The following is a 20,878-nucleotide window of genomic DNA, read 5'->3' as shown; positions in this document are numbered from 1 at the left end:
ACACCATAAACATTTGATAATAATAAAATGAAAAAGTTGATGTAGCTAAACTGGGTCAATTTTCCTTTAAATACACTTAAATGTATATATAAAAGAATGTGTCAAGAAAATTCTTATGTAATAAACATTGGAGTGTTCACATTTTTTAAATTAAATTTGACAGTAATACTTTATAAAAAAAACTCTTTGATGTAAATTAAAAATTAAGTTCAATGATTTCTTTGTATGAGCGTGTATCTAAGATAATATTTCTAAAAAATCTTAAGTATTTATACTCATCTATCTTCAATTGGAAAAAATTAAAAAAAAAAATTAAAAAGTTCTCTAATTTTAATTTTTTTTTTTTTGGAATTTAACGACATTTAAATTTAATATGTGAGTTTAAAAGTTAAAAGTCATAATGAGTAATTTTTTTTTATCGATCTATAGATTTTTAATGTTCGACCTAAATATAATTTACCTCTGGAAATCATCTACAATTTAGATATTTGTATTTTAAAACAAGATACAAGTATTTTTAGCATCATAAAGCTTTTGATTTAATTAAATTTTATTAATAATTTTTATAGAAATGATACAAGTTTATATAAATAATAATATTATTAACAATCACAATGTATATTTCAACTTGACGATTCATAGGTATTCAATAAATTTTTGAATGATAAAATGATTTCATGTCTAATAATTACAATATGAATTATCATTCATTTTTTATACCGTCAGAAAAATCTAATTGCTGTAAATCATCAAAAATAGATTAGGATATTTAGGTAACGCTGGTAAAGTTACAATACCCACATGTTACTTTTTTTATTACCATCTGCAATTTTCTAAAAAAATAAGCCTTTCAAAAAAAATCTAAACTCTTAATTGTATTTAATAGAACAATTTTAAAAGTGACAGCCATTAATTTTGCGTAAAAAATAATGAACATTTGAATTAAAGTAACATCAATTAAATGCAATTATTTTTAAACCTTAAACTTTTGGCTTCGATGCGAAACTGAGAAGGTATTAATTTTACTATGATGTTTTTTTTTTTTTTTTTGTGTCTGTTATCACTTTTTCTCAGTTCTCACTTTTGAAAATGTTCCGGAAGGTCTGACACTTTTATATATATCTTAAATTAAAGCTAATGTAATGAACTTTATTTTGAAAAAAAAGAATTTCGGACTTTATTTTATCTTCATGGTGAAAATGGCTACCGAATGCTATATTCGTGTGAAAATTTTCGATTTTGTATTTTACATTTTTAACTTTAAAATGCTATAAATTATTGATTAGCATCGAAGCGTCTTTTATGATAGTGTTAGGGGCTTGTTTAATAGTTGAGGATCTTGGTCAAAACCAAGAATCGGAAGCTACCCGACGTCTGCCCAAATATCGTCCCTATCTCCTTAAATGAGTTTTAATTGCCTGAAGGAGACACAGGCAATCGTGTACCTTAGTTACAGGGGATAGATTATTAAATAAAATTAGACTATTGTTTTATGTCAACGACAAAGTAAAGTTATATTTTAGATGTTTAGTAAATATAAGTTATATGTAATGTACAATACGTCTGACATGAATCTTAATACAGTTGGTTAGTAGGTATATCCAAGTGAGACGGAGTTGGTTGGCTATGATGACAATTGGCGATAAAACAAGTTAAGTTATAAATAATATAAATAAGACGTAAGTAATAATATTCAAAACTATGTCTAAAACGGCCACTCAAACACAACTGCCCTTTGTTAGTTCGACGTCAGTAGCTCCGGGCTACAGACGAGTAGAATTGTCACATCAGCATCTCCTACTATGCTAATTAATATGTATTACGAATTAAATAAATAGAAATAAAACGTGTGTAATATAAGTGGTAAGAACATAGTAATAAATGTTCTTACAATAGTGATTTTAATCACTGTTAGATATTATTATACATGATCCAACTATGCCACGTCCCGACTGTGGTGGGTTTTTTGTTTGTTAAATATAAATATATTTTAACCTTATGCTAAATTTTAATCAGATTTTGGAGTGATCAAATAAAAAAATTTTAATTTAACATATAAAAGTTCATTAATATATTGATAATTGTTATAAGTTATACTAAAAAAAATTCACTTCAATACTGAATGGTATTTAAAATTAAAATAAGAGTTTTCCTGATTAATAATAATGTAGTTTAATTAGATACATGTTAACTGCAAATAGAATTTAAATTTGGTTCCCAATTAGTGGAAATGTAGAACAATAAACTTTTAATTTTAACTGAGTATCTAAGCGCTTCAATCATTTCTGTAATATTTTACAATAACATGCGATACTGTGTTTATCTTCATTAGACCATTAATTAATGAGTTAAAGTTTTCAATGATAATACACTACCCAAGAGAGACATGTAATGAAATATAGTTTTGCCCTTTAATCGTTAAATTAACGTTTGTTACTTAATATTTATGTCGTTTACATTATAAGTCTTATAAAAAAAAATAATTTGCAAATTGTTCGAAAGTTTACTGAATAGTTTTTAGAATATCTTTATTCACAAAAGAAAAACAATAGATTTAAGTCTGAAATAATCCTTAGTTTTTTCCCCTTACTTTAAAAATCTTTTATATGTTGATCGTCTCCGTTAAATCCGGATTTTGCGGATTATATTATTATTTTATATTTTGAATGACGATTTTATATATGATTCATTCCTGAATACAAAATATCCTATTTCATGTTATTTTCTTTTTTAAAAGTCTTTTTTTATAAGTAAAATTCAATTTCCGTTTTACGTACCTATGCAAGACACAAAATGTAAAACTTAATATACATATTGGATGGTTGAAAAAAAAATCTTTTTAATTAAAAAAGCGATGAGTATTGAATAATCTGTATTTAGTGAATTGAAATAAATTTATTTGTTTTCCAGTAAAATGGTATTCATATTTTGAATAATTATACAAACTGAAGTGATTTGTTTTCTACGCTAAAGAAATATTACAATAAAATTTCTATGAAATCAGTACATTCATAAACTATTAAGTGTTATTTCAGATTTGTTTATTGCAATAGTACAAAAATAATGAAACTTATATAAATTAAGAAATCAAAAAATATTATTTTTATAATTTCAAATTTTTATAGTCCAAATAGTTGGGGGGGGGGTTAAATAGCTAAAATAATTTTAATGCAAAATAAAGTGATGTAATGAAGGCTTTTTTTGGTTAAAACGAACTGAACAGTTCAAAAATTATTTTTAATTATTTTCAGGCAGAACATATTTTATATAATTACTCAAAAATTCAGCTCGTTACATTTTTCGGTTTGCATTTGGTTCAAACATTACTAGTAACATAAAAAAATTCACTATTTGCTCTTTTAATAGCCACATGTGAATTATTTTTCATGTATAAAAATAAATTATACAATTAGTGTGATTGAATTTTTAAGTTTTTTATACTGCAATATAGAAGTCGATGTGTTGTACTCTATTTTTCTTTTACTAGAAGTTTAAAAGACCGATAAGAAAGTAATTTATGTTCTTAACTGAAATAAGGTTCACATACGGTTCAATATTATGGCTATTATTTATTTTACTTGGCCTAAAAATATAGGCCAACATTATTTTTCTTTATTGAAACTGTAAATAATAAAATTTATTTTGTAATTTGCATTAATTTAGTTTTTATCGTGTTTCATTTTAAAATTGTATAGCTTTTTTTTAAGTTAAGAGATAATAGATAAGTACTGATGTGTTAAAGTGTACGAGAAAATAATACATATTATATATATATGTTACATACATATTTATTGTCAATGGTACTAAAAAAAACAAACTACATTTCAGAAAACGGGTTTGATATAATATTAAAAAAAATACATCAATATCGTAGCCAACAACACAGTCACTTAATCATAACATCGATGTATACAAAATCAACCATCCAGAATTAACAATTAAATCTATACTGTTTAAAAAAGTATCAGGTTTTTCCCAGTTATTAATAAAATATTTATCATATTATTTAATGTGATTTTATTACGGGTGGCATACACCTGTAGAAATTTTAATGTTAAACATTTATTTTCTTAATATTTATTTTAATGCTTTACTCTAATCCTTGTAAACATTTTTTACTTAACATGACAAACTTTTTTTCATGCTCTACACTTATTTCAAGTGTGAAACTAAAGTTGTTAGATTCAAGTTTTCAGGTAAAAAAACCGTAACATCTGATCTGCAAAATTTAAAAACTTTCATTTCAAAAACTTAATTTAAGGGATATATAGATATCAAGGATTTAATATAAATGTTTAAAAATAAGAATAATTTAATTAATTGGGATGTTGGACCACCGCAAAGTGCACTATTAAACGTGTGTTAACTGGAAAAATGTGACAACATCATTAGATGATAATACCAATAAGTGATAACATTACTAGGGTATAAGAGAGAGATTTTTTTAGTTAGGGGTATCAGTATGTGTTTAGCACTGATGAGGTAACATTGTTTTTGAAATACGTATACGCAATTTTTTTTTAGTAGTTTATGTGGTTTTTTGAGTTAGGTATTTTTTAATTTTAAATTAATATTTAATCTTAAATAATATTAGCAGCAATTGATTAATTCTTATTATATTTTTATAGCTTTTCCTTGAATATAATGAGCATGCTACTGATGTTTATCCAAAATTAGTTCTATATTATATAAATTTAAAGATAAGATTTAACACATTCTTTTGTGAGATAAATATGTGAAACAAAAGTGTAACTTAAAAACATATTAAATTACCTTTAAACTCAGTGGTACTAGTCTCAGATGAAAGTTAAAATTTAGTTTCAGGAATTCCTAAAATTCGTCAGCTTATAATATTATTATAATCTTCTTAAATAATACTGGAGATTATAATATTATTTAAGTTGGTATACACTTTAAAATCGCTAGTAATCCCTTTATGATAAAGATAATTATGTCTTTAAGATCTTCATATGTATTAATTCGATCATTCGAATGTTATCCTATTGTAACAAGATAAACTATTGTGATATTTACAATTTAAGGTTCTGGTGCAACAATTTGAGAAGTCCATTTTTATTTTTGCATTTTTCAGGAGAAATTATTTTATTTTATTTATATTTTTTTATTTATGGCAAAATGTTTTTTTTTTTTTTAATTATCTTCACAAATAATAAGAACATAAAACTGATTTTATAGAACAAAAAATTCATATTTCATCAAAACTATAAAAAAAATTATTTTCTGGAAAAATTGGACATATCTGGTTGTTCTACCGATTCCTTTAATTGTATGTTAATGAAATAAAATTTAGTGTTGTTTCTAGATAAATTATTGAATATTTTTTTATTGTAAAAAAATATTTATAAATCGACATCTAATTAATGTCATGATCATGAATATTATTTTAATACTATGATTATGTGAATTATTCTTTGTCTAGTGAAATATATGATTTTTTATATTTATTTGATTTCGTTTGACCTTATCTCTATTTTAATATATCTAAAAACCATTTATTGTACCGTAATAACTTATACACTATCTCATGTTACTTTGGGTTTTATTGCAGTAGCTGTTTTATCACACGCATTCAGCAAGTGCATTCAAAAACTTGGATATTTTATTTAATCTTAGCGTTGCATGAGCTTAGGCAATCAGTAACACATGTGGTAGATGTGGCCATAAAACACTAAACAACGATTAAAAGTGGTATATGGCTATTTTAAAATAAATTGCGTTAAATCGAAAAAAATACAGTAAAAGACTTGTCTTTTCCACACCATCTATTCTATTCTTGAACATCGAGAAAACACTTTCTGCAATAATGTTTATTACCAAAGATATTAAAGCTTCTATTTAGGAAACTAGTGAACTCATGCGAGTTTATTGTATTATTATGTTGTATCAATAAAAAAATCTGAACAATGAATTTATGAAATATTTTCCTTCTTTAAAATGTTTAGTGTTCAAAGAAATATTAAGAGAGCGTATATACAGTATCCAATAAGTAATTTTGATTTTTTTATAGTTATAAATTTACAGTAGTTTCAACTAAATGTTTTCTGTATCATTTTGAAACTGCAATTTTTTGAATGTATAGAGTTTAGCATAATCAAATAGTTATGAATAAACCATAAATCATAATATTGTACACTAGCAATGTTTTATAGACTTATTGAATGAAAATACTTTTGTAAGCTAAAGCACAAATCTTTAATAAACATATTTCAGAACATTACGATTGAACTTTTTTGTTTCTAATCGAGATAAAAGATAAGGTTTTTTGTCATTTTATTTTTGTGTAATATTTATATTATTTAGATGAGATTATTAATTAGGTCAAGTTTCTACAATTAAAAAAGTAATTTTATTATATGAATTGTTAACTTTTTCAATTTTTATTATTTTTAATAATACATCAAAAATGTAACTATTTTTATTTATTATAAAACAGTTTTATTATTACAGTTCTTAAAGCAATAGTATAATAAAATGTTGAATGATATACGTATATGTCTTAATTTAAATTAAGTTTATTTTGACATTTATGCCTATTTATCAAACACTAAATTACAAACTAATTTTAAAAACACAATTTCACTAACCCAGACCAAAGGATGAATTCGATGTTGTCACCGTGTTTTTCTTTCATAGCCCTTACGGCTGATTTGACTAATGACCATGGCGAATCACATGCATAGTCACCCAGTGTGCCACGACTATTAGTTGGTCGTCTTCTTTCGACCGCGATCATAAGCTCTAGATCGTCCGATGATTGTTTGCAATCTAATTAACAGAGGAAACAAAGTATGAAACTAAAACTAAAATATACACATACACTTCTAGTTGTTAAAGCGGAAACTTAAAGTAGTAGAAACCTAAACGATCGATAGACCTAATTAAAACTGAAACAAGTTTCAACGAATTTAACGGGGTTTTGGTTTTCCTGCGTAACAATAATTCATTGTAAAATCGAAGATAAACGGCATTTTTGAGAATGGTTTAATAAATTGCCAGCGAGCAAACTAACGGAATAGAATATTTTTTTGGCTGTTGGCCCATTTTAAATCAAAGACAATTTATCAAACGTATATATTAAAAATTTATCATTGTCTTTGTTGAAACATAGTTTTTTCTCAATGGAATATATAAAGCTTTAATTCGTAATCTAGATTTTCTTTTGAATATTCAAATAACATTTAACTACCGTTTAATCTGTCTGCAACAGATATTTATGCTAACTTCGCTATGAGTTATTCATTTTACATAAAAAAACACTTTTATAATATATTTGAATATTTGAAAAATGTTTGGTTTAAATATGATGTCCTTTCAATATGAAAAATAAAATATTTTAATATTTATATCTATATAATTGTTATATTATTCTAAAAGTGGGTCCAGAGTTATTATTTGCTGGGTGGTATCCAGTGGCTCATGTGGCTTAGTATATAGATACAGAAATTGTCATTGTCCTAATTACTGTTATTGTGAATATTTCTTATTATACCGTTTTGTTATTAATCATTTTCTTGTGATGATGTTAATATTTTTAAGTAATTAAATCTGTATAAATAATTGCTCTCAATATGTCTAAAGATTGTGCTTTGATTCTGTTATACGCATTAAAACGAGTATGTTGAGAATGTAATGTAAAATTACCATAACAATCTTTTTAGAGTATATTCTTGTCAACTTGTTTTTATTATATTTTAGATTATTGTAAAATGTTCCTGTCGTGAACCCATAATTGTTTTATAAATATTAGTTATAAGGAATTTATTGTAACACTAGAAGTATTATACTAATATTTAGAAAGTAACCATTAATACTGTAAATTTCATTATATCCTTAATTGTTAATGACATTATTCCTAATAAAAAGGGATCTGACTACTGATTCAGTGATCAGTGTTCAATCAGTGAATGTTACATTATAATTGTTATTATTTTGACTCTTCCTAACAACACTTATCCGCGTGATCGAACTTGGACTTAGAACACTCAGATCATCACATTCTTTCCAAATTTATATATTTAGCTTCAGATAATTCGATCAAACGAAGTTAGAGATATAGTCTACTTTGAATAAACTTAACTAATAATTCAATTTTATTTTTTCGAGTTGACAAACATTGAAGAATTATATTTACAAATATTCACATTTATACTTGATGGCTAAATTGAGCATAAAACTCGTAATTAGAATATAATTAGAAAAATAGGAGTTGATTTGCTTTTAGACAAATTTAACAATTACTTCTAAAAATTAAATACTATTTATAGATTTGTATCGAATTATTTTTCATGACAGTGATCTTATTTATTGTCAGATATCATCTATACATGTCAACTATGCCACAACTCTATTGTGCCAGTTTTTTTTATTTTACATTTTTATAAAATTTATTTAGTGATTTTAATTGAGTATCCAGATAGCAAATATTAAAAATAATATTTTGTAAGCATTTTTATAACATTATTTATTATAAAAATATAATTATAAGATCATAAAAAAAAAAAAATTGTTACTAGGGTATTGAGATAACAAATGAGTTAATTCTTTCAACTATATATTTATTTTGTTGCTATATTAATGCTAAATATAAAATTAATTTTTTGTATTTGTTATCTACTATATATTTAATAATATAATGATTACCACAATTTAATAAAAAGCAAATTCAAATTATTCCGTCCCATAATATTAGATATTTATAGAATTACAAAATTATCTCTCTATGTTTACATATTTTAAGAACTACGTTAGAGTGGATATTTCATTAAATTGTTGTATTTCATATAATTATAAGAATGGTTAAGCGATTATAAACTTTTGATATTTAGTTCTTAGATAAGATAATGTTGAACAATGTAGTGTTCGACCATAAAATTTGTTTTAATTTATTTTTATTTAAAGAGTCAAATGATGACAAATGGAACATAAATAAATAAATTTTCCATGTTTTAACCTTTCAGTAACATTTTATAAAATATAGAGATTTATTTTTCGTTTTCGAGTTAATTTAAAAATTTCATTTCTTGGAATGTGTTTAAAAAATAGTAAATTTTTTTAGTACCAAAACGAATAATTGTTTATAAAATTGTCAACCTATAACTGTAAAAAAAAATGAATTGCAAATAAAGATTTTAGTTGTTGAACCTGATATTGACGTCATAAAAAATTTAATTTAATTATCATCATACTTCAACGCAAATATAAAAAAATATCTGACGATATGAGACTTACATTTAACAAAGTGCGTAGGACGTTCTTAATTAAAAATGCAAAACGTTGAATAAACAAGGTGATAGTACTGTTAAAAAGAGAATTGGGAGATGAAAGAAATCGTGTTTAATTTTTAGTTATTTGTTTGTATAAACTTCCCTTTTTTCTAATAACTGAACTATTTGGCAAATATAAATAAAATTTAGCCAAAGTAATTTTTTGTTGTATGAATAAATTGAAATCTATTTAAGCAAACTTATTTTGATCCCCATTAATATATTTCTAATTTGTTTATTACATTTAACTGTAAAAAATACTTTAAAAAAACGTACTTTGAATTTATTGATAGTTTCTTAAATTAAATAAAAATTATTTGTATTTCTTAGCTAAAAGTTATATCTCAGTAGGTAAATTGATTAATACTGTTATTTGATGAGATAAAAATAATTAATTTTTACTTATTCTTTATAATTTGTTATTCGATTATTAAAAATAAAATAAATGTATACTATTGTTATCTTAATAATAATGCGGTGAAAACCATCGAGAAGAAAAAAATTAACGGAAATCGACCCGATTGAATTTCCCAGACTTTAGAAAAGTAACTTTTTTTTACGTTTAAATAATTAAAGTCCTTTGGAACCGATTTCTTCTAATTATTAGAGATGCCTAAAAGCTTTGAAAGTTTTAAATGAAACGGGGTCGGTAATACTAAATAAAAACAAAACCATTTAAAACTTCCTGTAGTGAGTTTATACTTTGTCTGTACAGCATGCACGGCTTATTATATCGAATTTAAAATTCGTTTTCATTCAGAATACTGTTTTATGCCTCTTTGAAAAAGTATTGAAATCTATTACCTATATTCGACAACAAGACGCTAAGGTTTATAGTAACTCTATTAACTCTGATAGGAATGAGTGAAAACTAATCATATTAGAAAATAAAAATAATAAAAAAAAAAGTTGTGCATAAAAAAAATATGCATCGATCGACGTTTATTCATACCGCGTCCGATGTCTCTTGAGAAATTCGCAAGTTTAATCATCGTTATTGTCAATGGATCGATAGACACATAATTACATTATCAAGGTGGTTTTTCTCGTATTTTTAGACTAATGATTTATGTGCAGTGATACTTACTTTTTGCGTAATCATCGGTAGCTGTTACATAATTTGCGTCATATTGTATATCAGTGATGTGCCAAAAGTAACCTAAAAAATAAAAAATTGTTCAATAAATTTTCATTTATTTTGCGATTGTTGCAACTGAGAACTTTGCAACCCCTCGAGATCTATCTGACTCGGGCATTAGGAGGAAGAGTTATTCAAAGGAGACGTAGTGGAAGAGTATGCGAGCATGGAAGCTTTAACTACAGTTATTCCCAAAGGATAACTGGACGAAGGGCTTACAATGTGTCATGGATTAGAGCAAATTAGTATTAATAACTTTACTGTGCAATGCATATTGAGCGCGCTTGGGACACACATGCTAGTAAAACATACTAAAGCTTAATAGTGAGGTTTTCGACCATTTTAGCGTTGAATTATTTATAAATATCAATTAATTTTGCCCCTCTAAGCCAAAATTCACCCAAAATTAAGTTAAAGTAGCGATTTTTAAAATACAAAATTAAAAGACATCCTTTATTTTCAGTAATTTTATCATCCCACATAACTAATGTAAACGGTATTGTTACGCTATAACAATTTTGGAACAGAAAGTAAATATATAATTTATTATAATTAATTTAAAAATATTAAAAGTGAATAGCACAGAAAAGTTATCACAGCGATTAACGTATAATTTTTATTTTATCTGTACTAATTGTTTTTACAGTACACAAAATCCTTTAACATGATTATTTTAAAAATTGAAATGCAATATCTTTAAAGAAGAACAATTTTTGTAAACAAATGTACAATAAAGAAATTGAAATTTATGTGTATAAAATTAATTTAATACTCAATAATATTATTAATACTATAATATAATAGTATTTTGAATACTAATAACATTGTAAAAATATAAAAGATATATTTGTTATTTTTATAACACTCTTAGCATTAATTTTTATATTTTTAAAGTATTATTTATATTTATATTATTAAAATTTAAATTTGCCTATAAAATTATAACAGAGAAGACAAATGGAAAATTAGCAATACTTGGTTACCTAATATATATACAAAAAAAAAAACCCAATAATAAAAAAAGGACGCAATACACAAAAGCATGAATGTGAAAAAGCAATATTTGACATATCTCAAAACTATTGTTACAAAAAAAGAAGAGTAAAATGCCAAAAATATTGAAAAAAAACTCAACTTAGAAAAAATCAACATTACTAACAAACAGAAAATCGTTATCGATGACACAACAATAACATCAACAACAACAAAAAATAATCATATTGTCGTTATCGATTATCAACCAAATACCAACATAAAAACAAACAGAAAAGCCGACACAGTATACTATGCAATCAGTTGTAAATATTCTAAATCATATTTTGTGTTAATTGTATAATGATAAAGATTGGAGGAAATGAAGAAGATATACTTATATTTATATAGATGATATTAAATTTAATAAATATTTTTGTGTAAAAATTGAAAGAACATCTTCAAATATTATTTCAATTTGAATTCTATATTTTAAATAGTATCCAAAGTATATTTTCTATTCTTAATATTTATGTTTTAAGTGGAATTTTCTATTTATTTATTGTCGAATACAGTTGGCACACACATTTCAAGATGCTTGTTGTGAAACTCAATAGTCTATTAATTGTCAGTAACATTGTATGGTCTTGTTTTATAATAACATTATAAAACACTCATACTGAACGAGAGCGATGTCAAAAGTGTGATACTGTATTTTCACTAATTATTTAAAAAATTAATTAAAATAAAATGTTTATGAATACTTTCTGTGCGATGAAATGAAAATTAAACTTACTGAAATTCATTAAAATATTTATGTATTTTAATTCAACTAATTCTTTATTAGCATCATATTGTATAATTTGAGCCCACTAAAAAAAATGAAAAACTCAAATTCAACATATTTACCTTGAATGTAAAACATAAAATTATAAGAAGAAAAAAAAATTAAACAAACATGTATGAACATAGTAAATTTTGTAAGCAATATTAAATATGATTTTAAGTGCCAACCACTTGAACAGTTTCGTTTTATTTCAGAAACTTTCATCACACGTATCAGTCAAAATTTGCATTCTTTTGTGTACAATACAAAGAGTAAATACAATTTTCGGTTTACTACATAGCCATTGTCAAATCATCCTTTTTGACAGATAAAAATCGATTTTACATCTTCAAAATAATACAGCACGCACGAATACTTTTATTCTTTTTATTACAAATAGATTTTTTTTTTAAGAAAATTATTAGTTGTGGATCATGAAAATTTATTTTAGAAAGAAAAAAAGATAGACATGGGGAAGAAAGAGTAATTCAGAAAATAATATAGCAACACTCATGAATTTTTAAAATTTCATTAAAAGATAATGACGATGCGTCATAACTGATTAGAAGAAAGGTTAACACAGTAATAACTGTAACTGTATAACTAATAACTCTTTGTATCCATGTAATACTTCAAATTTAGTGGCTAGTTTATTATTATGTCATTTGTCTATAACTATAATTTGAAGTAATATTTTTTATTATTAAATTCAACAAAACACAAGTCTGTCTAGTCATCAAATGTAATTGATTAATATAAAAAAATATAAAAATTTGTGGTTCTTTCTCAAAAATATTTTAGTAGAGTATCATAATTGCATTGTATAATATATAATGCTACACTGAACATATTATGTTCAGTACCAAAAGGAAATCGTACTTGGGCAATGGCCATTGTGTTTATGAACCACAATTATTTTCTTAGAATCAGAATTCTCTTTTCTGAAAATTCTGATTTCAGTATTCTTTCCGCTTAAAATGAAAAGTTAATTCATCTGTTTAATTAAACCATTTGTAATTCAATTATTATTGTTGAAAAAGTAAAGGTGTTTTAAACTGATTCATTTATGTACTTTTTTGACTGCTTTCTCGACTGGTTTTCCAACCGTTGATGGTAATGACAAATGGAAAGTTTGTAGATATATTTTAAAAAGTTTTGATAAGTGAAAGTTTTTATAGTTTTTTCAGTGGAACCCATTTTTGTTAAGAGAATTTGCTACTTAAAATAGACTTTGAGCTTCTATTTTATTTTATTTTCTATGTTAAGTCGAAAAACTACATTTTGTAGAGTTATGACTTCATCTAAGAAAACATTTTAACATAATTTATGTTTTCTTAGTCTAGTCACATCAAAATTAAATTGAAACCTTCGAAACTAAAAAATAATTTGTTAAACAAATAATATAATTTATTTTTTGATTAATTCATCGTCGATAAATGATATTAAGAAATATTTAACTATTTAGATACCCGTTAACTGTATAGCGAGATCATTAATTTTAATTATTTTGAGTGTAATTTTATGAAGTATAGTATTTTTTTTTTATAAATAATAGTAAGGTAAATAATATGGGTATAGTATAACGTGAAGGGGTACTTAATGATTCCTTAACACGCTATTAAAGTTAAGCTACGTTTCTACTGTTGATTCTAGAATTCGTGATCACGTGGTATTTAATAAAATTGTACATATAACATAGAGATTGCAGCAAATCATAAAAAATGAAAGACACTGACCTCGTTAACCACAAGAAAGTCACAATGTAAAATAAATTAGTTTATCGTGATATTACTATAAAAACTAAATTTTAATCAAAAAAAAAAACTGTTTACTTTTAATTTTATCATTTGACAGCTATAAAAGCACTAGATCAACTGTAGTTCATTAACTAAATCTGTACCTATTTATAACAATGTATTCACAGTACTCATATATTTTCTGCAATTAGAATCTAATAAATGGTACTTAAATCACTGGATGATTTAGTAAGAATCACAAAAGTATTAAAATTTTTATTTTTATTTGTGTTAAGTGACGACAAACTATTTAATTCATTAATTATGCTAGCTAAAACAATAGAGTTTGACTCTTTAAAATTAAATTCTAGTTTTATTTTTGAAAATTAAGTGCTTAAAATTTAATTTCTTAATAATCTGTGTTATTTGTTTATTATTTTAAATCATTCTGTTTAAACTATTAATAAAACAAAATGTCTATTAAAAACTATTTAATAAGATAAAAAAACTTAATAAATTTATGTATTTTGATCTAATAATTATTTGAACATTATTTTTGATATTAATTCTTAACATTTAAAGTTTTAAATTAATTTTATTAAAATAAATGACCTCAATTAAGCAAGTGTATTCTATCTTTTAAATGCATGTCAATTCAATGATTTTATGTGATTATTACATTATACTGAATTTTTATGTGAACCGTTTAACAACTTCCTCTTAAATTCTAACCTATCAGTTTTGTTACAGTAATAAAGCATTTTTATGTCACTCGACCCGTCACGTTGCCGTTATAGGATACTTTTATACATTTTTTTACAACAATAAAAACCTCAATTAGTTGCATAGCAACATGCAACAAAAATAGTCGTTTATTCTGTTTTAATTTTGAAACATGCTTCAAGTTTTAAAATTGTTTTATTACATACACAACTAAATTGTTATTGATATAAAACTAAAAATATTAAAATTTACTACCAATTGATATAATACGATAAAAAATAAATAAATCAAAAGTCATTGGAATCATTTGATAGGCGACCGTTAATTACAAAATACAGAGTGTTTAGTAAGTAAGGAAACAGGTAAATTGTTACAAACAATGAGAACAATAAAAACACGTTTCCTTGTTTATTGAACATCCTATATATTATTTGTTTGTTTACTCTGTGTGTTGAAGTAAAACATTAATTATCCAATTATTTACAAAAATGAAACAAATGAAATTATTCATATGATAATCATGTTTTTAGATATAGACAATAAAAATTATTTTTCAAACTTTCTACAATGATTTTAAAATAAAATAGTAAGTAACTTAAGTGTCACTAATAAGTATTTAATTATTTTAGAAATAATGTTTTTACGGATGCTATTAATGAAAATGTTGAATAACACGATTATTATCGCGTAGGAAAGTACTACTACTTTTTAGAGAGTATATATAGTCACAAATATATTTCTGAGGTTTTTTTTACAACGTTGGCAAACGTGTTTAGAATATAAATAGTGATGCTGTATTATATGTAATCGACACGGAAGGTTAATCTTATTGAATGGACTTTAAGATTCTGCTGACTTTCTATATCTCTCAAAGGTCGGTTAAGAGTTTATTTCTTACATATACAATATTATTATAATAGATAGAAACTAAATTTAAAAATACTTATCCTTTTAAATTATTAATGAATAAAAATAATTTTAAAATGTACCAATTAGTGTTATTCTATTTAAAATATGTTCAACTGATTAGCTATTAAATATTTGGTTAATATTTTCTGTTGAATTATTTAAAAAATATTTTAATCTTGAATTTAAATTTAATGACAATAAATACTAAAACTAAACACGTATCAACTAACCTCTATAAACTGACTAAAATTACTATCAACTTGTGAAAATTTAGAGTTAGATATTAGTTAACTGAATTAATACTCTCAATTTTTAATTACCTTTCGTAAATGATATTTCCTCGAAAAGAATTGAGTAATTACGTATCTCAGCAAATAATGTATGAATAATTAGTAATATTTTGTTTGGTTGTAATGAAGCCTTAGTTAAATTACATTTAAAAGTAATTAAATGAATACTTACAGTACAATGAGATATTCACAGCTTTAGTTTAATAATGCTGTTTGAAATTATGATAGTTGGTGTTCACCTAGATTTATCTAATGAGTATTCCATTAAAAATAACAAAATAGAACATACTACTGATTTCAAATTAATAAATTTACATTTTATACAAGTAAAAATGAAAATTATATTAATGATTTATGACGTTAAAGTAAACAATACATGCACATTAAATATTTTTAAAAAAATAAACATTTGAGTTATAAATTTAGTTTTTTTACTGCATGTGCAAACATTTGTATTGAGAATCTGCATAAAAATACGAGGTCATTTAATTGACTGCCATTTTAAGAAGGATTAGCAAATAATTTTATAGTCATATATATGATAAGTATTTGAAAAATTAAAAACAAAAATGTATACTGATGAATAGCAACCAAATAAAAGTCCGTTAGAAAAACACGGGCGTACATTATTTAAACTTTCTGTAGTTAAAAATATAACAATATTTCTACAAAACTTAAGCTTAACTCAATACACATGTAGGAAAAGAATCCATAACTTCAAAAGTAGTTTTATTATAAAGAAAAAAACAAAATAAATAATGATTTTCTTAGGGTGTTTACTCTAGTCTATTCGATTGTCCCATTAGTGACAAGTGTTATTTCAAGGGCTCCGACGAAACTTAAACAATTGACAATGGATTTTATTTTTGAAAACATATTGAATTTCAATCAAATTTATTTAAATTGAATACCTAACAAAATAGAAAGAATTTTTTGGAATTTTTTGTGTGTATAAATTTAACAATGACATTGAGTACAAAAATGAATAATTCAAATTAAAAAAAATAGTTAATATGTTTATAATTCACTCAATTTTTCTAAATATTCACATTATATCGANAAAAAAAAAAAAAAAAAAAAAAAAAACACATCTTAGTAAAACCAATACCTTCTCAGCTTCGCATCGAAGCTAAAATCACATTAAATGTTTTAGAAATTTTATACATAAACTGAAACATTTTATTGTTCATTTCGTACATTGAAAATGTCGAACAAAACGACTTTTGGTATCGAATTCCCCGCAGCTAACGGCTCTTGTTATGTCATCGTTACCCATATAGTGTTAACTGTTTTGATTTATCGACATGATCCAAACAAGGAGACGGCAAGCATCACATTAATACCCGATGGCGATGAATAGTCATTCTGTTTAAAACTGAATTTTCTCATTTCCTTGTCCAGATCGACTTTTGGTCGTTTAGTAAAAAATATTAGGTTGTTTTCGGTAATACTGCCTTATCTTGATCAGTACCGGATTTATGTGTTAATAAACTTAGGTGCGAACTAAAAGTTTGGCTCCTATTTAGAAAAATATATGAGTGAAAGTTATATAAAATTCCTAAAAAGACGTTAAACAAAAATATAGTCACAAAATCACTAAAAATTTTGAGGCCCTCGTAAAATACATTAATGGTAATTTTAGTACTCAACTTGATAGAAATAGTAAAACTATTTAACCAAACCACTTTTACGGAATTGAAATTTCTTATGTTCTAAGCAAAATATCTGACGTATATAAAAATTGCTATTATTATATTACGTTGTCAAGTACATTTGAAGCAAAATTATTCACACGTGAAAAATATTTTAAGTGATTTTTTTCCGGAAGCAACGCACATATGTATGAGTTTTGCATATCCAATACGCCGCGTGAACTATATTTTCACAGAAATAAATGATAACGCTGTATACTAACAAGTTTAAAAATGATATAATTTAGGTAAATTGTTTCGATGTCGAATTATATTAGTAACATGTATTCCCAAAGACAAATATTGTACAAAGTTACTTTGAAAATATTAAAATATTAGTTAAAAAACAAAAACGATTGTTAATAACATGTTCAGTATTAATTCAATAAAAAAAGTTGAATAAGTTTCTATAAGAATAATATAAGAATTCGATTCACGTATAATGTATGCTGAGAACTTTCACTCAATAAAAGTATCACTCAAAAATTTGTCAAACTTGAAGTGTCTAATGCACTTAATATGTTGTGTTGATTCAGTATACAAGACGCGTATGAGACTCAAGGGCCTGTATTGACTTCTGGAAAGTAAAGTAAGGCGTCTAAAAGATTTCCCGTAAAAGTTATTTAGACTTAAATTCAGTAAAAACAGCACGAATAAACTTCACTAGTTAAGCCTTTTGACCTGAAAACTGTAAATTTAATAACAAAAGTGGCACAAAGTGAGAGTCATATCTTCAAAAATTAATTTTGAGCTTATGTTGTAATTGAATGAATGAAACTTGATCAATTTTTAAGTAGTTATTATTTTTCACTTCCAAAACATCTGACAAATATTTATTATTTATTTGTGTCACTTTAAAGTAATATTTGCGAGGCTGTTAAATAAAAAATGTGTTTTAAATCTAAGTTAAATAAGGTATTGGTTTTTATTGAGTGTTTAAGGTTTAATTCGATTATTATGCATCATATCAATTAATTAATTTCTATCAAAACCGTATACTTATCTTATTTTGTTTATGATATACTCGAAATTTTTTTCTAATTATATTATATTATTCTTTTTAACATAGTAATAATAGTATAAAAAAAATAGTCACGGTACTCTTTGTGACAATATATATTATATATATATATATATGTATATTAAGTAAATAGTATATCATTTTCATGAATTACACTACAAAAACAATATGGCATTTTGTTATTTTTAGTGATTATTGAAGAATAAACTTAATTGTATAGATAATTTTTAAAGGTTAAATAATAAACTGGCGTTTATAAAGGATAACTACACACTAGTAATAAAAAAAATAATTTACAAATATGTAAATTTTATCATTTACTTTTGTTAAACATACAGAGAAATTTTAACAGCTAATCCATTTTATATAGTTAGCAAATCTGTTGATACGGTTAATTTTAGAAATGGAATGTTTAACCTTTTTGAACTCTAATTTTCTTGTTTGTGAGTTATTAATACCGTGAGAGTATCAAAAATAATATAATTTGTAGAGTGTATGTAAGTTTTATTTTTTTTCTGTTAATTGGAAAACACTTAAAAAATAACAATTTAGAATAACCGCATAAAAATGAGATAAAATTATTCACCTACTGAGCTAAAACGAATTTTTATTTGTATTTGTCAGAAGCATAAAATTATTATTTTTATTTGGTCATAAGGTTATTTCATGCAATTCGTGGCAGCCGTGACTGTAGTTACCCTACTATGTCATTTCTGTCACTTAACTCCGAGATGAAAAATTGTAATTTCACTAACAGATGACAAACGTCACCGATGATATAATATAATATAACATGATTTACATTAGGATATAATTTCAGTAATAAGTATATCTACAAGAGTATGTAATAGAATATTAATTGAGCATTAATTTATTAAAATTATTTATATGACAGTTGATCAATTGAATTTTCAGTTATTTTTTAAAATAAATTTAAAATTTATGTCGATGGTATCATTTTTAAAAATGTCTGCTTTTAGTTAGGTTACATAATATTTTGATTGAAAATGAAAAATTTAGAGATAATTTTAAATTGTATCATTTATTGCAGATAACATATATTAACGTTAAAAAAAATATCAAGTTATATAAATATTGAAGCTATTTACAAAAAACATAAAATTTGTTTCCGGACTTACCTATTCTCGATGAAGCAGTGGTAATGGCTGTTACGCAAATTATAAATGCAAAAAACAGCATCACTGCCTGTAATACCACCTACAGGGGTCTCATTTTATCCTTTCCTGTAACAAACAAAAACAATAAAATTTAAACAACAGCGAATTCAGTAAAAGGTATTTCCATTCCAAACTAATAAAGCTTTACACTCTATTTCCCTGTATAGTAGCAAAGGAAATAAAACAAAAACGTAACATTTATTTTACAGTCCAATTCCACTTATCAGTTGTTTTGCACTAATCCAGGTAAAGCAGACTGGTGTAATATCTGTTGTATGAGTTAAATACACCTAAATACATTTTGCAGTATTTCAAAAGTTTTCCTCGTTTAAATTTATTATTTTTTTAAGTACATAACACTTTATTTATCAAAAAACAATTTTTTTAATAAATGTGAGTACAAACGAAAATTAATTTAATATTTACTTTAAATAAATTGAAAAATATAGTTGTAATCTAAAAACGTACTTTAATCGAAAAGTAGTGAATACTTTGTGTGTTAATTCAGTCAATCAATTTTATTTCAAGTATACGTTTAAAAGGAGGAACTCTGTGTTCTGCAAATACGATTTAAAAAAAATATATTTAAAGTGTTCGTTTTTAACAACTATTAATTGAAATGGACTAAATTTCGTGATCTTACAAATGGACATTACTAAGTTTATAGTTACGTTGAAAAACTTAAATACTATATGGTGTTACAGTCAGAAATAAAACAAATATAATTTTTCTTCGCAACTACTGACTACAAGACAGCTTATAATCAATAAGAAAATGTTCGTGATAAATTTACATAGATATTTTACTTTAATGTAGAACTTTTATGAGTAATAAATAAAATTAAAAATAGAAATTTTTAATTAAACGTCCAATATCTAATTGACATTTTAATCAGGCAATTTGTAGTTATTCTGTTAAAATAGCAAGCTGAATATTAATTATTCTTCATGAACACTTTGTAACGAGCTAATCGAAAGTGTTGCTGTGAAATTTTAGTTTTTTGAACAATTTGGCAATCATTAAAACATAAGTAGTTTTAAGGAGTCGATTAAACAAAGAGTAAAGTGAACTTAGTTTGAATGAAAAATAATAAAATATTCTGTAAAATAT

The 20,878-nt window shown here is 24.4% G+C and overlaps 1 protein-coding gene across 3 annotated transcripts in view; it reads right to left on the bottom strand.

The window, feature by feature from the left end:
• The window catches only part of LOC126902970 (acid sphingomyelinase-like phosphodiesterase 3a), an 87,089-nt gene that overhangs the window by 34,854 nt on the left and 31,357 nt on the right, over positions 1–20,878 (bottom strand). For all 3 annotated transcript variants that reach the window (XR_007703384.1, XM_050680800.1, XM_050680799.1), the window contains 3 exons: positions 19,730–19,834; positions 10,372–10,443; positions 6,606–6,786 (listed from right to left, as the gene is read on the bottom strand). Coding sequence is in view for 2 of the 3 variants with exons in the window: in XM_050680800.1 (XP_050536757.1) it covers positions 6,606–6,786; positions 10,372–10,443; positions 19,730–19,790 (314 nt within the window). In the remaining variant the exon portion in view is untranslated. The remainder of the gene's footprint in view (positions 1–6,605; positions 6,787–10,371; positions 10,444–19,729; positions 19,835–20,878) is intronic.

Source organism: Daktulosphaira vitifoliae, unplaced genomic scaffold, assembly GCF_025091365.1.
Source record: "Daktulosphaira vitifoliae isolate Bord-2020 unplaced genomic scaffold, ASM2509136v1 Scaffold_3, whole genome shotgun sequence".
NCBI classification, from domain to species: domain Eukaryota; kingdom Metazoa; phylum Arthropoda; class Insecta; order Hemiptera; family Phylloxeridae; genus Daktulosphaira; species Daktulosphaira vitifoliae.
This window is presented reverse-complemented; position numbering and strand designations above follow the sequence as displayed.